At 41.6% G+C, this 15,938-nt stretch overlaps 1 protein-coding gene across 1 annotated transcript in view; it reads left to right on the top strand.

The window, feature by feature from the left end:
• Positions 1–4,448: 4,448 nt before the first annotated feature.
• Positions 4,449–15,938, top strand: part of doc2a (double C2-like domains, alpha) — an 87,009-nt gene continuing 75,519 nt past the window's right edge. Inside the window, exons 1-4 of the mRNA XM_056288546.1 lie at positions 4,449–4,776; positions 12,103–12,182; positions 14,781–14,855; positions 15,113–15,222. Of these exons, the coding sequence (XP_056144521.1) occupies positions 4,449–4,776; positions 12,103–12,182; positions 14,781–14,855; positions 15,113–15,222 (593 nt within the window). The remainder of the gene's footprint in view (positions 4,777–12,102; positions 12,183–14,780; positions 14,856–15,112; positions 15,223–15,938) is intronic.

Here is a 15,938-nt window from a genome sequence, read left to right as displayed (position 1 = left end):
AGGTATCCTAATGATGCAGTGTCAATCATGTTATAAAAAATCAGTACTGGTGAGCCAGAGCACTAAACCTGGTTACATGACATAGGGATCCCGGTTGAATTTTAATTTCACATATACAGTACCTCAAGTAATTTCCTTCCCACTGACAAAGTCCCATGCTCCAACATAGTAGGCAGGCATTCCCTCACTTTGTGCCTTCTTTACCATAGGCCACATCTTTAATCTGGCCTCCCTGACAGGTGGAGAAAGATCCTCAGCAAAGCGGAGCTTGTTATCATGCATGAAGAGATGTTGTTTTTTTTGTGCAAATTTCTAAACAATATCTATGTAGGATCTCAGAGAGGATTGGATGATGGTTGCTCTTGGTTTGGAGCTGGTTTGTGTTGGTTTCCCAAGGTGATGTGCAACATCAGTAGCATTCAGAAGCTTGTCCTTTTCCTCTGGGAGAATGTTCTTACAGAACTCTGACTTTTTCCTTTGTATTTTTTTCTCCCTTAAGTTTTTATTGTTTTCAAAAAGATACAGTCCATCCGGAAAGTATTCACACCCCTTCACTTTCCCCACATTTTGTTATGTTACAGCCTTATTCCAAAATGGATCAAATTCTTTTTTTTTCTCATCAATCTACACACAATACCCCATAATGACAAAGTGAAAAAGGTTTTGTAGAAATTTTTGCAAATCTATTAAAAATAAAAAACTGAAATATTGCATGTACATAAGTATTCACACCCTTTGCTGTGACACTCAAAATTGAGCTCAGGTTCATCCTGTTTCCACTGATCATCCTTGAGATGTTTCTACATCTTGATTGGAGTCCACCTGTAGTAAATTCAATTGATCGGACATGATTTGGAAAGGCACACACCTGTCTATATCAGGTCCCACTGTTGACAGTGCATGTCAGAGCAGAAACCAAGCCATGAAGTCAAAGGAATTGTCTGTGGACCTCTGAGACATGATTGTATCGAGGCACAGATCTGGGGAAGGGTACAAAATAATTCTACAGCTTTGAAGGTCCCAAAGAGCACAGTGGTCTTCATCATTCGTAAATGGAAGAAGTTTGGATCCACCAGGACTCTTCCTAGAGCTGGCCGCCCAGCCAAACTGAGCAATCGGGGGAGAAGGGCCTTGGTCAGTGAGCTGACCAAGAACGCAACGGTCACTCTGACAGAGCTCCAGCGTTCCTCTGTGGAGATGGGAGAACCTTCCAGAAGGACAACCATCTCTGCAGCACTTCAACAATCAGGCCTTTATGGTAGAGTGGCCAGATGGAAGCCTCTGCTCAGTAAAAGGCACATGACAGCCCACTTGGAGTTTGCCAGAAAGCACCTAAAGGACTGATGAAACCAAGATTGAACTCCTTGGCCTGAATGCCAAACGTCACATCTGGAGGAAACCAGGTACCTCTCATCACCTTGCTAATACCATCCCTACAGTGAAGCATGGTGGTGGCAGCATCATGTTGTGGGGATGTTTTTCAGCGATAGGAACTGAGAGACTAGTCAGGATCGAGGGAAAGATGAATAGAGCAAAGTACAGAGAGATCCTTGATGAAAACCTGCTCCAAAGCGCTCAGGACCTCAGACTGGGGCGAAGGTTTACCTTTCAACACGACAACAACCCTAAGCACACAGCCAAGACAATGAAGGAGCGGCTTCGGGACAAGTCTGTGAATGTCCTTGAGTGGCCCAGCCAGAGCCCAGACTTGAACCCCATTGAACATCTCTGGAAAGACCTGAAAATAGCTGTGCAGCAACGCTCCCCATCTAACCTTACAGAGCTCGAGAGGATCTGCAGAGAAGAATGGGAGAAATACCCCAAATATAGGTGTGCCAAACTTGTAGCTTCATACCCAAGAAGACTTGAGGCTGTAATCGCTGCCAAGGGTGCCTCAACCAAGTACTGAGTAAAGGGTGTGAATACTTATGTACATGCAATATTTCAGTTTTTTAGTTTTAATAAATTTGCAAAAATTTCTACAAAATCTTTTTCGCTTTGTCATTACGGAGTATTGTATGTAGATTGATGAGGGAAAAAAAGGAATTTAATCCATTTTGGAATAAGGCTGTAACAAAACAAAATGTGAGGAAAGTGAAGGGGTGTGAATACTTTCCGGATGCACTGTATAAACAGAACAGTACAACAACATCAACACACAAAAAAAGAATAGAGTATACAAAAAGATAAAATATTCGTTTTTGGTGACGCCATAGACTTTCAGATTCCACCTTCTTGAGTAGGTCTCCAACTCACATGCACACATTTGAAGTTTGGCCACCTTGTATTCTTCCTCTTTAAGATGAGCATCGACATTCTCCATTTTCTTCTGTGTGTTCTTTACTTCACTGCATGCAAAGTTCAGTGTTTCTTCAACCCTTCTGTAAATTTTCATCAATTTTCTTGGAGTTTACACTTACCAACTTTTCAATAGAGTCAGTATGCTTATTTGGGAGTTGGGGGAAAGGAGAGATGACTACGTTGTTCTGGGATGTAGACTCATACTCTGTCTTTTAGAGAGCCTTTTTTTTTGCAGCTGGGTATTTACATGGAGTCACAGCTAGTGGAAGAAGTTCTTCTGACATGGAGACCACTACTGTTGATATTTGCTAGGATAATCATTACACAAGGCTCAGATCATTACCCGGCTTGGCTTCAAGAGTGTGGTTTTTGCTCTTTTGCACTTTTTCTTTCACAACTCGGCATTAGGTTGCTTCCGACCATCACAAAAGTTAACCCAACTGTCGTGAAAGTTAGTCAAATTATAACTTCTTCATTTTTCAATGTTTTAATACTTTTTTGTGCAGGAGCTCAGCAGTACCGATCATACTCTGCAGCCATCTTGGAACGCTCCCAATTGAAAAATGTTCACCTGTGAACAGAAAAACATCCTTCGTCACTGCGGCTTTATCTCTTCTGAACCAATCAGAAGAGCGGGAGCCGGAGGGGGGGGGGCACTTATCAACTAAATCATTTACAACCAAAATGGAGGAGAACAAGCTAAAGCTAGTGCTCTCTGCCATGTTTTAGAATAATAAGAAATATTAGTATAGGTAATCAAAAGAGATACAAGTTTAAGTAGTGGTAGTTTAAGATTGTGTAGCTATGCTAATTCACTTATCACTAATGCTGGCACACAAGTGATTGACAAGAGACTCGGCTGCTTAGCAAGGGGAAAAGCCTCTCACTGCCGATAAGGGGCCCAATGTGTTTGGGCAGCACGGTGGCGCAGTGGTTAGTGCTGTCGCCTCAAAGTCCCAAGGAAGGTCCTAGGTTCGAACCCCGGGGTTGTCCAATCTTGGGAGGTCATCCCAGGTCCTTTTTGTGTGGAGTTTGCATGTTCTCCCCATGTCTGCGTGGGTTGTCTCTGGGTGCTCCGGTCCCCCTGACTGAGGCATGGCAAGACCAACTGGAGTTGTTCCCCGGGCGCTGCATGGCAGCTGCCCACTGCTCCTAGCTACACAGCTAGGATGGGTTAAATGCAGGGGGAAAATTTCCTCACGGGGATCATTAAGTAGTAAAATAAAATAAAATAAAATAAAATGTGTTTGGGATCAGGGTTGTTATATGAAAAAGCAGTTTGGCATGTCTTGCGGTAAAAGACATCCAATGTGACTGCAGCCTAAAGGGGTTCAAGACGGATGCACAAACTCCACTCCCACGCAATCAAAGACATTGGGGTTGCATCATTTTAACTTCTGTTCAGACAGAAGCAGTTAAAACTAACAGCTAATCTATTTGTCATACGCTATTTTTGTGTTTTTCAACAACCCCAGTATGTCCACGTGACTAACTATGCTTCCCTGTGATAGCTTTCCTCCCAGCATCTTGATTTGATGTCTATATTTTGTGATACATTTTGGGAAATTTGGAGATTGCCAAAAGAAAAAAAGAGAAAAAAAATCCTTAGTTTTCCTGTTGTTTCGTGACAAGGGTTTCTTTTTTTTTGTTACGTTTTTTTTTTCCTCGCCTGAATGGACAGGGGGTGTTGTACTGAAGGTAAATTTATTTGTGAAGCCCTCTGTGCCTGAATTGTGATTTGGGGCCATACAAATATATTTGATTTGACTTCACCTATTCCTTTTCGTTATTTCTCTTGTACTGGATGGGATGACAAATCTGCAATACAATGTGGGCCAAATGACATCTTAACAGATCTGTTTTGTTTGTTTCACTTTTGAAATTCACATTACACATTCTACACATAACCACTTTCCTGTCATGTGTTCCACCTCAGCCCCACATGCATGTGAACATTTTTTGTGTCAGTGTTGACAATCATAAAGAGATTTATGTGTTACTGAGCTACCGCATGAACCCTACCTTTATTTATTCGGATACTAGCATGCTTTACCGTAGCCAATCCCACTGCCTGCTAACCCGCCGGCCAGTTACCCCAACTATTAATTGCCCACTTGCGACCTCCCTCTTGCCCTCTTTCAGACTCTATGACGGTGCGTAGAGGAAAGAAGTTCTGCATCTCCATCCAGGAACACATGGCCATTGACGTCTGCCCCGGCCCCATCAGACCCATCCGGCAAATCTCCGCCTACTTCCCCCGCCTGTCCCCCACCTCCCCCACCCCTCTCTCCCCAAACCCCACCAACTCCACGCTTGTCCTCAGCCCTGGAGGTGTGGCCTCTGGCAAAGGGTCCTCCCACTTCCTGACCCCACTGCTGCCCCGGGGAGAAGTGGTGGGCGGAGCTGGGTCGCTGTCGTTGGCGAGCAGCGTGGACACATCGGTGGAGATCAACAGTTCGGACAGTGATGACTGCAGTGAGCATGGCTGTCAGCGTGTGTGTGTGTGTGTGTGTGTGTGTGTGTGTGTGTGTGTAATGAACTGTATATTTGCTGTGCAAAAGTTATAACTTAAATTTAGCTGTTGGCATAATTTAGTGTATGAATGAGCTTTGTCGCACCATTTCAACGCTCAAAAAGACAGGTCAGAATTTTCTTTATCTAATTTTCCCCATCTTAGTTTATTTTATTTTAGTTATCTTAAAGGGGGTAGCAAACCTTTCTCCCCATACGTTTTGAGCTGAAAACATGCTGGATTTGGTCTAGGATGAGCAGTCTGGTGTGAAAAGTTGTTTGTGAAGCAATTTTCGCTTTATTCAGTTTGGTTTCCCTAATATTTGATCATTCTATACTTTTTGAGGAGCAGTAAACCTTTTTTTTTATTTCAACATCTTTTGAGTTGAACATATGTTGGCGTGGATCTAGGACGGTTCAACTAGAACTAATTGTCTTCATCATGAATTCAACAAAAACACAAGACACGCCACACAGCTGCTTTGAAGGAGAAAATCGATGCTTTTTTTGTGCATCCACGCCTCTGAATAGCCTACATAGTATGGGGGCATCAAGGACACCAACACCTGTGACGTCCCATAGGCCACATTCATTGCGGTCCAACACAAATAGACCAATAAGTAGAAGTAGAAAGGCAGCATGCGGGTGTTAGCCAACTGAACTCTATGGATAGACTTGTGAAAATATTTTTCTAAATATGGGTGGGAATAGACAGACTAAACTCAAGCGCTTATGTATTCAGATACATCAAAAACTCTTTAATTGCAAAAACATCCTGAGATCTGCAACCCATACACATCAAAAGACTCCAATTACCGATGTCTCCTTCCAGGCCCTTTGTATTTCGATGTTACTGTACGAGTATTTAGACGTAGCTCTGAACCAAAAAAAAAAAATTGCTCAATATGCAATATGTTGTTTGCTGCCGGCGAAATGACTGGATGAAAGAAGGGACCCGAATTACCTACCCAACCATAAAGCATTATGTTTCTACAAGAGAGAGCAAAGAGAGGCAAAAATGAATTTTATAGCTGTTTTTCTAATTTCCCCAGACAGTTAAATCCGGGGAAACACCCATTAAAGTAATTCATGTGTGCCAATAAAAGCAACATTAAAAATGCAATGCACCTTTGCAGACTTTTCCCAGGTTCCAATCAACACAACACAGACTATAATATTGTTATTATATTAACTTGATATAGCCTCGTGTTGCTTCTTTTGCGCCATTGCATCATCCTGTCAGTGATGAATGATCACCGACTAATACAGAATACCGACTAATATTCAGGATGTCCAAATATTGTACATACCAACAATTGCCCCCCCCCTTGTTTTAAAGTCAGCGAAGGATTTATTGTCAGTAATGTCGCTTCCCTTATTTGAATGTATGTTCTGGGTTTAGTCAAGCTTTTGTCAGGCTCGAGTTGCCTTTTGATGCATCCTTCGACTACTGAGGGATTTGGATGTACTGAGGACAAAGCATTAAAGCGGATTGCTATGCACTTTATTCTAATAATGCTCGTTATCAATTTTATTATACAGTTACCAGCTGATGAAATCCCCTTTTGTTTTCAATAATAAATTACATGCAGCTAATCAAAGCAGCGACTGCTTTGGGGGAAAGTAGCTGCAAATGACTGAAACCGATTCATCTCACACCACCAAAGAAACGAGGGCCCAATAAAATCAAGAGGAAGTTAAATAATGGAAGAAGGGTCCCCCCCATGCATAAAATATTCCCATACAGACCCCCCCCCTCTATTTCCATCATTACACATGCGGATTGGTTTTGCACTGACATCTTTAAGATGTTGGAAGGCAGCTCTTATGTCAGGGCCAGACATGCTTTTCTTCTCTGGTGCAGTAGATTTTCAGAGATGTTAACGGTCTGAAAAGCATCTACTTGGTAAAGCCCCCGCCAGCTGTAAGTCGCTGTGGGGGAAAGTAATTAGACGCAACGAACTGAAAAAAAAAACCTCACATAAAAACTTTACAGTAAGAAAGTTTAAACCAAAGTAAGAAAGAACTCTGCATGCATTGTTATGTTGTGTCCATTTTGTTTTGTATAATTGTTCAGCAGTGGCCAAAGGAGGCTTTAACACATTGTCTCTTTGTTTTTCTTAACACACACACACACAGAAAATGCATCCAATTACACACTTCAACAAAGAGGGCAGATAACTAAGACTGTGCATCATCCCTGGCCACAGCGGGGGTACCAGGGTGTTTCTCAAGGGCACTGGGGCAGTCATGGAGAGCACTGTAGCTGTAATACCCTTGCTGATCAAAGAAACCAACCCTCAGATCTTGGTCAGCCTGTCCTCCTCAAGGAACAAATTTGCTGCTATATTTGATATTTTTTCTTTTGATTTTTTTTCCAATTTCTTGTAGACTGCAACCAAATCTCTTTGAAACTGCAGTGAAGTGCCAGTGGTACTTTTTAACGTTTAGTATAAATTACAACATAGGATATTATAACACGTTGTTTTGTTTATGTGAACAGACATGAAGCACTTGAATTGCTGATATGAATACAGCACAGTCCCTCTGAATAGATATAATATACCCACCTGCTATGTTACATAGGAAAAATAGTCAGCTTTATTGGTGTAGCCCAATATCACAAATTACAAGTTTGCCTCAGGGGGTTTTACAGCGATACAACAACCTGTCCTTAGACCCTTGAATCGGATAAGGAACAACTCCTTAAAAAAAAACTCTAACAGGGAGAGAAAGATAGGAAGACACCTCAGCGAGAGCAACAGGGGGATCTCTCTCCCAAGATGTACAGATGTGCAATGGATGTTCCGATACCACTTTCTCACTTCCGATACCGATACCGATACCAAAGCTTTGTCTCTCTGCCGTTACCGATATTAATCCGATATTTTGTTTTACTCTTGTACTACTACTACTACTACCCTTTAGGGGTCGCCACAGTGGATCATCCATTTCCATCTCTTCCTGTCCTCTGCATCTTCCGCTCTCACACCAGCCACCTGCATGTACAAATAATAATAATGAAAAATATACGGAAGCGCTTTGCTTATGATAGCCAATTACCAACCTAAAAACATCTCACTCAAATGGAGAAAAAATAAATACTTCCCCAGTATATACTCCACAACAACAGTTGGTTATGGAAGACTGCCACCCTTTATTCAAACGCAAAAAAAACAAAACAGGTACTGCAGTACTTAAAGCGAACAGGTTTAAAGTCAAAACAATCAGCTTTCAGCATTGTAAAAAAAAACATATAAAAAACGATCTCTTACAGTGCAGCTATGGCACTGTAAAACACAACTTAAATATGTATAATATTTCAAATAAATAACATAACATTAACAAACACAGTTTAAACGGACTTTACTGACCCAGTTGCTTTATTTTAAAATTTTGCATTCTGCTGTTGGATTTTTTTCCAATGAAATACTTCCACACCACTTACGTGACTATTCCACATGTAGTTAACATTCATACACTTGCAACTAATTCTACCACTGTTGTTATCACCTGACACGCTGCGCCGCTTAACCGGAGGTGCGTGGCACCAGAAGTGTTGATATGAAAAAGCCATTGAAAGATGTTACACATTCTTGTGCAGTTGGTGGCGGTATGCACCTTAAAGTTGATTGCGATCCGCCAGTAAACCGAGGGAAGAAGAATAAGAAGCAGAAGACAAAGAATAAATAATGCATAAGCATTTAGGCGATGGTTTAAGATAGAATTCCCCATGGATTGTTTCGGATAGGTATCGGATCATATTTTCATTCTGGGCTAGTATCGACCCGATACCGATGCCGTGGATCGGATTGGGACATCCCTAGTTGTATGTACAGAATTGAACCCAATTTACAGAATACAATATTTAAATAGAATAACAGAATTATAATGGAACTATAAGATACATGAAGAATATGATGAGGAGGATGCCAAGCAGTATCCACATGCCACCGGAACAACCTAGGACCTGAGCCACGCGGCCACCATCACCATGTAGACCTGACAGGAGGACAGACTACACATGCACACAGAGGGAGACTCACATCAAACCATTATTCACATACACAGGGGAAGAGACAAGAAAAAACAGTCTCACATCGGAGTGACAGAAGGATATCACATTGAAACAGGATAACAAAATTATATGGGTTTATAAGATATATAAAAAATATGATGAGGAGGATGCCAAGCAGTGTCCAGGTGGCAACCACCGTCACCATGGAGACCTGGGAGGAGGACGGTCTACATGTGCACACGGAGTAGACTCATCACACCATTCACTTATACAGAAGAAGAGAAAGGAGAAGACATCATTCAGAGAGACAGAAAAGACATGAGAGAAAAGAACAGTTTGTAATAGTCAACCTATACTCCATAATCTCGTTGGCAGAACAGTGTTTGGTAAATTCATTGAGACAGAAACCGTAGTTTCTGCAGTACAGGTTGTTAAGTACTCAATTTAATGGCAACTAATTGTAGGTTAAGGCAAAAAGATGAGTTTTAAGTTTGGATTTAAAGGACTCAATAAACTCTTAATTGTCTGATGACAGCAGGCGGGTTATTCCACAAGAACGGGGCCCGATAGGAAAAGACCCTGCCACAGCTGACTTCTTTTTAACTTTGGGTACACACAGGAGCCCTGTATTTTGAGAGGGGAGAGCTCGAGGTGGAATATACGGTTGAAGGAGATCAGACAGGTATGATGGGGCAGCCCATTTAGGATTTTATAAGTCAGCAGAAGCATCTTGAAGTCTGATCTAACATGGAGAGGGAGCCAGTGAAGGGAGGCAAGAATTGGTGTAATATGGTCAAATTTTTGGGCGGCACGGTGGGGCAGTGGTTAGCATGGTAACGTCATAGTAAGAAGGCCCTGGGTTCGAGCTCTTGGGTAGTCCAACCTTGGGGGTCTATCCAGGTCGTCCTTTGGGGTTTGCATGTTCTCCCCGTGTCTGCGTGGGTTTCCTCCGGGGGCTCTGGTTTTCTCTCACTGTCCAAAGACATGTAGGTCAGGTGAATCGGCCATGCTAAATTGTCCCTAGGTATGAATGTGTGTGGGTGTGTGTGCGTGTGTGTGTGTGTATATGTCCGCCCTGTGTGATAGTCTAGCGGCCTGTCCAGGGTGTCTCCCCGCCTGCTGCCCAATGACTGCTGGGATAGGCTCTAGCATCCCCGCGACCCTGAGAGCAGGATAAGCGGTTCGGAAAATGGATGGATGGATGGTCAGATTTTCTAGTTTTAGTTAGGACTCTAGCTTTTCGGTATTTTGAACCTTCTGAAGATTTTTAGTACTAACATATGGCAGACTTGAAAACAGAACAATAATCAAGTCTGGATGGAAACAAATGCATGTATTAGATACTCTGCGTCAGCATGGACAGGAAAGACCAAATTTTAACTATGTTACATAAGTGAAAAAAGACAGTGTGATTTCTTTAATATGCTTATCAAAGGAAAGGCTCGGATCAAATGTAACACCAATATTTCTAGCTGCCAAACTTTGTGAAATCACAGAGTTGTTGATTGTTGTTACTTGATCGAATTGGTGTCTGTGTCAAGCAGGCCAATGACCAGCATCTCAGTTTTATCTGAATTTAAAAGCAGGAAATTTAGTGACATCTATTTTTTTCACAGTAGCCAAGCAGGCCTCTAAGTTAGTCATTTGAATATGATCATCAGCCCTTATAGACGCATACAGCTCAGTATCATCCGCATAGCAATGGAAATTTATTCCATGACTGCATATTGGCCAAGAGGTAAAATGTAAAGAGAGAAAAGTAGAGGGCCAAGAACTGAGCCCTGAGGTATGCCATATTTAACATCAGAGAATTTCGATGTAATATTATCACAAATGCAATGTGTTTTTCCAGATAAGTAGGACTTCAGTCAAGAGAGAACTAAGCCAGAGAGACCAAAATTTAAATTTATTCGGTCTAATAGTATACAGTGATTAATGGTGTCAAAGGCTGCTCTGAGGTCCAGTAGTAGATGCACAGAGGTGGAATCAGAGTCCATAGCTAGTAGAAGATCATTCACCACTCTGGTCAGAGCAGTTTCAGTGGAGTGACAGGCCCTGAAAGCCAATTGAAAAGGTTCATATAGATCTTTTTCTTCTATATGGGTTGAAAGTTGGTGATACACAACTCTCTTGGGTACTTTAGGAAAAAATCGAAGATTAGAGACTGATCAATAGTTATTAAGAGAACCTGGATCGAGTTGCAGTTTCTTAGGTAGAGGTTTGACCACAGCTGTCTTAAAACTGCTGGGGAACAGCACCAGTAAGTAGTAAGTGATAAATTAACAATGTTGCACTGTAGGTCCCAGGAAAGGCCAGAGGTCTTTAAAACGTTTTGCTGGTAAAGAGTCAAGTAGGCAAGTAGTTGGTTTAGAAGTTGACACAAGCTTAGTCAAAGTATCAAGAGAGATAGTCTCAAAAACTATACAATGAGTCACTGACAGGGACGATCAGTGACTCATTGTATAGATATGAATTTAGCAAGACAGAATCTGCAGGAATAGCTGGAGTTGAACTAATTGTTTATGATCTCATCAACCTTATTGCAGAAAAAGTCTAGAAACTTGTCTACCTGTGTTTTGATTTTTAATTCTTATCCTCTTTGATTCTGTAGAGTTCGATGGGTTTGTGAAATATTTTATTTCCCTGTTGGTTTAATATATGTATGTTGTATTTTGAATGTTTTTTCTATAAAATAAAAGAGGAAAAAAATCAGCTAATAGACGGCTGGTTTTTGGTAAATTTAGCCACAGTGTCAAAGAGAAATCTGGGATTATGAAAACCAGTTTGCATGTACTAGTAGGTTTAGTGTGTGTGTGCGTGCGTGCGTGCGTGCGTGTGTGTGTACAGTATGTGATGTGTGTATTTGTGTTTTGTGTGTTGTATACACGTGTTTTCACCTTTCATGTATGTGCATAAATTTGTATTCAATCCACTTAAGAGGACTTGCCATGTCAACGTGACGGGCTTTGCTCAGATTCTCATGACAGCCGATGGATTCATAAATGGGATTTGCGTTCTTTCAACCCATGACACCCACGCACGTGTGTGTGTGTGAGTGTGTGTGTGTGTTTGACATGTCGACGGATGCATGCTTTCAATTTGTTCCACCAAAATGTTTCATCTTTGAAGGATGTCATTTTCCCCCTCCACCGATGCAACAGCTGTCATGAATTGTTTTCATGCTCAATGCCATTTTTCTTTTTTCTTTTTCTCATTCTTGTTAATTGTCATTCTTTGCTGCTTCTTAAGCATTTTATTCGTTGTCTCCAAAGCTGCCTTGGGAACCCTGGAGTTTGAGCTGCGCTATGAGCAGAGCTCAAACGAGCTGCACTGCACTGTGCTGAGGGCCAAGGTAAGAGGGGCTGATTCTCACTTGATTAAGTTGATGTTCCTAATGTGCTTTCCTTGGCTTGCTGTCACCCTGTAGCGGCTTGGAGTGAGATCTCCATCCCATAAATCAGTGCCCTGCCAAGTAGTCCAAGCTGCTTCATTTCTCACATTCTGATCGGGATGTTTCATGCAGCAGTGAAAGCGTACCCATTTGTGGGATGGTGTGATGGTTTTGTCAAAGCACTATTTGTGGGGCTGACCCGCTGAGGATGAAAACCCCCAATTGCTGCCATTAAAGTCAGCTAAATGCCTTGAACATAAGAGTCAGTGTGCTCAGCGAGCCATGCAGGACTGGGTGTGTGGGTTAGCGAAGAGCAGCGTGAGGTGGTTTGATAGTTTCAGTCGATGACAAGCGCCGAGGGAGCAACTTTTAGAAGCAGCAAAGAGATGAGAGGTGGAACTACCCATTTGTAATCTCGTCATAAATGCATGCACGTAAAGGACGTGCCTTGCAGCTATCCGAAACAGATAATTGAAAGTGTCAAATAAAGGAAATGGAATATGGTGTCTTTACTGGGGATTTGTTTTCCAATTGTTACATTGAGCTGAACCTAGACTCTCATTTGCAGTTGACTGGTTAAGTGTTGCAGGTCTGTTTGTTGTTGAATCCGGAGCCATTGCACTGACTTCACTATCAGGGAGGTAGACAATATCTATAACTGCGCTTAGTTGGTGATATCTTTTCTTTACACTTCGTTGCCAGTGTCACCTGGCCCACTTTTTTCTCATGAAACAACATAAGGATGAGCAGTCTGCGTTTTTAAAGCTGCTATCAAACAGTCCTCTCTACAAGAGTCCTTCCCAGCAACAGTATGAACCGAAACCTATTAAAATTATAGTTAATAATAACACGAACTCCGACTCGACCGATCACGTGTTTTACTTCATTGTGGTATGTACCTTTATGGGAAAGATCCCCTTCATTCTGACAATTCATTTTCAGCGTTTGTGAAAACACGGAGTCAAGCCAAGATCGTCGCCAATGGCTCCAGTATTTTCTATGTGGATCGAGTGAGAATCATCAGAATCAGGATCAGAATACGTTATTCATCCCCGAGGGGAAATTGGGTCCTATTACAGACACTCACACTCTAGTAAAGAAAAAGAAAAAAACTAACAAGATACACGATAACAAGAAAATAGAAACGAGAAAAACAGAAACAAAAAGAAATAAAAGATAAAATAAGACACAGAAATAAGAACAAAATAGCATGGTGCACATAACACCCTATCTATACTGCATGATTTTTACTGGCCGAGTAAGATTGCTCATGTAAAGAAAAAAAAAACAACTTCATGGGTTGCTCATGTAGCTCATGTTAACCATAAGAAAATGACAAGGATGGACTAGGGCCTATAGCAGGAGATATTTGGGAACAAAAACACCTCTAAGATGAATGGTTATTGTTTGTAGACCCGTACACCTACCTGTCTGTTTAGAGACAGAAAGTCATTGTGGTACAGAGCAAAATATTTCAGCCTTAGGGGAGGGCTTTATACCCTATCTATCTTCATATGAAGCGTGGGATATGTGTTTTGAGTGCAGACACACGCACACACTTCAACACAAACAGCAAACACAGGTACCCATGCAAACTCCCACACTACAAGGTGAAGTCAAATAGGATTACAAGAGAGCGGGCAAAGGCGAACATGTGCAATGGGGAGCCAAGAGTTTGCAGGTTTTCGTTCCAATCACTAAAACAAGGCGATTTTACTGACCCGTGAAGCAAATCAGTAAACTAATGTGTGAAATCACCTGGCATAATGAAAACCTACAAACCCCCCCATACAGATGTACAACTAGGATAAAATGCCAAAGTTGTTGCCCTTTGTCTTGGTACTCGATCTGGAAATGTCAAGGCTTACTGCCAGAAATTTGGGCAATATAATGAAATTTGCAATTTTGCAAGATGATCTCAGATCGTTAAAAAGGTCACAAGCATCTGTCTCGTAATTATCTCAGCTGAGAAAGATTTCCAAAATTCGGTTTTTTTTTCTCTACCTTCCAGTGAAGCAGTCAAGATTATGTCTCTTTTAGTTGACACTCAAACATGGGAACCCAGTTTTACTCCTGGCTTAATGAACGGTAGCGGCTAATGAAGATGATCTGGGCTGGGAAATAATGATTTACATTTAACAGGCTTATAAAGGGTGAGCTTGTTAAATTTTCTGCTGTGGTTTCTACATTTGATGAAAGAAAACATCAGATTTCTTTTTGGATGACTTGGATCACTTATATGTCAGAGGAGACAAAAAAAATCTGATTTTCAACATTAATATTACATCACAATAGAAACAATAGTAGATATTTGATGCAGATGTTAATGGCATTAATTCCCAACAGCACAATAATACCGATAACAGTAAATGACAATAGATATTTTATAAATACGTATCAGAGGGATTTTGAAAATAAAGTCAAACTTTCAAATCACATGACTGAATATCTCAGTAGACTATCGGCCTGACTGCAAATTTGAAAGAGCCATTGGCAGTCTCTGGATTGCATTTTGAACAATATGTTTTATGTTTTGGCAACTGCCATTCTTCACTGCAGGGTCTCAAACCCATGGACTTCAATGGTTTGGCTGACCCCTATGTGAAACTGCATCTACTGCCTGGGGCATGCAAGGTGAGAAAAAAGGAAATTGCAACATCAAAACACAGCTTTTCTTACCTTTTATAAAAGATAAGTGCTTACCTTTTTCCCATCCACCCACTTACTTGCCTCTCTCTCTCTCTCTCTCTCTCTCTCTCTCTCTCTCTCTCTCTCTCTCTCTCTCTCTCTCTCTCTCTCTCTCTCTCTCTCTCTCTCTCTCTCTCTCTCTCTCTCTCTCTCTCTCTCTCTCTCTCTCTATGTATGTGTCTATCCATCTATCAATCATTTAGGCCAATAAGCTGAAAACAAAGACAATTCGTAACTCTCTGAATCCAGTGTGGAATGAGACACTCACTTACGTCGGGATAACAGAGGAGGACATGCACAGGAAGACACTCAGGTGAGACAGCGAAAGACTCAATTGTAAGAGATGTGACTGAGAATATAATTTGTGTGTGTGTGTGTCCCATCTCAGGGTCTCTCATGTTGTATAAGATCACTTCAACGGACTCCGTGGAATTCAGACACGATGCTTCAGTAGCATTATGTCTTGAGTAGTAATTTTCACTGAATTAAAAAGTGCAAGTGCAGAAAACGCTCTGTTTCATAAGCGTCCGGCAAAATAATGTTACAGCATTGGAAAATGGGTTCACAAAGCTGAGAGTTTCCTTCAATGTCCCTTTCGCAATCCTATTGGTCATGCTTCACGGGTGTTTCTGATTATTTCTTCGCACAGCATGGTACCCCGGGGCCTTTTTCACTCCTTAATGATGAATTAACACTCTGTCATTAAAACCACAGATGAAGGTAGCTGCAGAAAATCAGAGGACCATGTCCACAACCGGAGGGTGTTTGAAACACAAGCGAATAATTGCACAGCACAAACCCAAATGTAAACCTTTTAAGCACAGCACTCAAGGACAACTAGACTCGGAAATGAATGAAATGACCGCCGGCATGGTGACGCTGTGGTGTAATGGCACGTGTGTTTACTTGTGATGTGTGGAAATGGTGTTTATGTTTGAGGCGGACATGTGCTGAGGTTGTTTACTCATCATCTAGTGGCCCGACACACATTGTTTCCCTGAAAAGTACCTTTATATCCCTCAGCAGCTT

The sequence above is a fragment of the Lampris incognitus genome, chromosome 10 (genome assembly GCF_029633865.1).
Source record: "Lampris incognitus isolate fLamInc1 chromosome 10, fLamInc1.hap2, whole genome shotgun sequence".
In the NCBI taxonomy this organism is placed as follows: Eukaryota; Metazoa; Chordata; class Actinopteri; order Lampriformes; family Lampridae; genus Lampris; species Lampris incognitus.
Note: the sequence above shows the minus strand (reverse complement) of the source record. Positions and strands in the feature narration are given on the sequence as shown.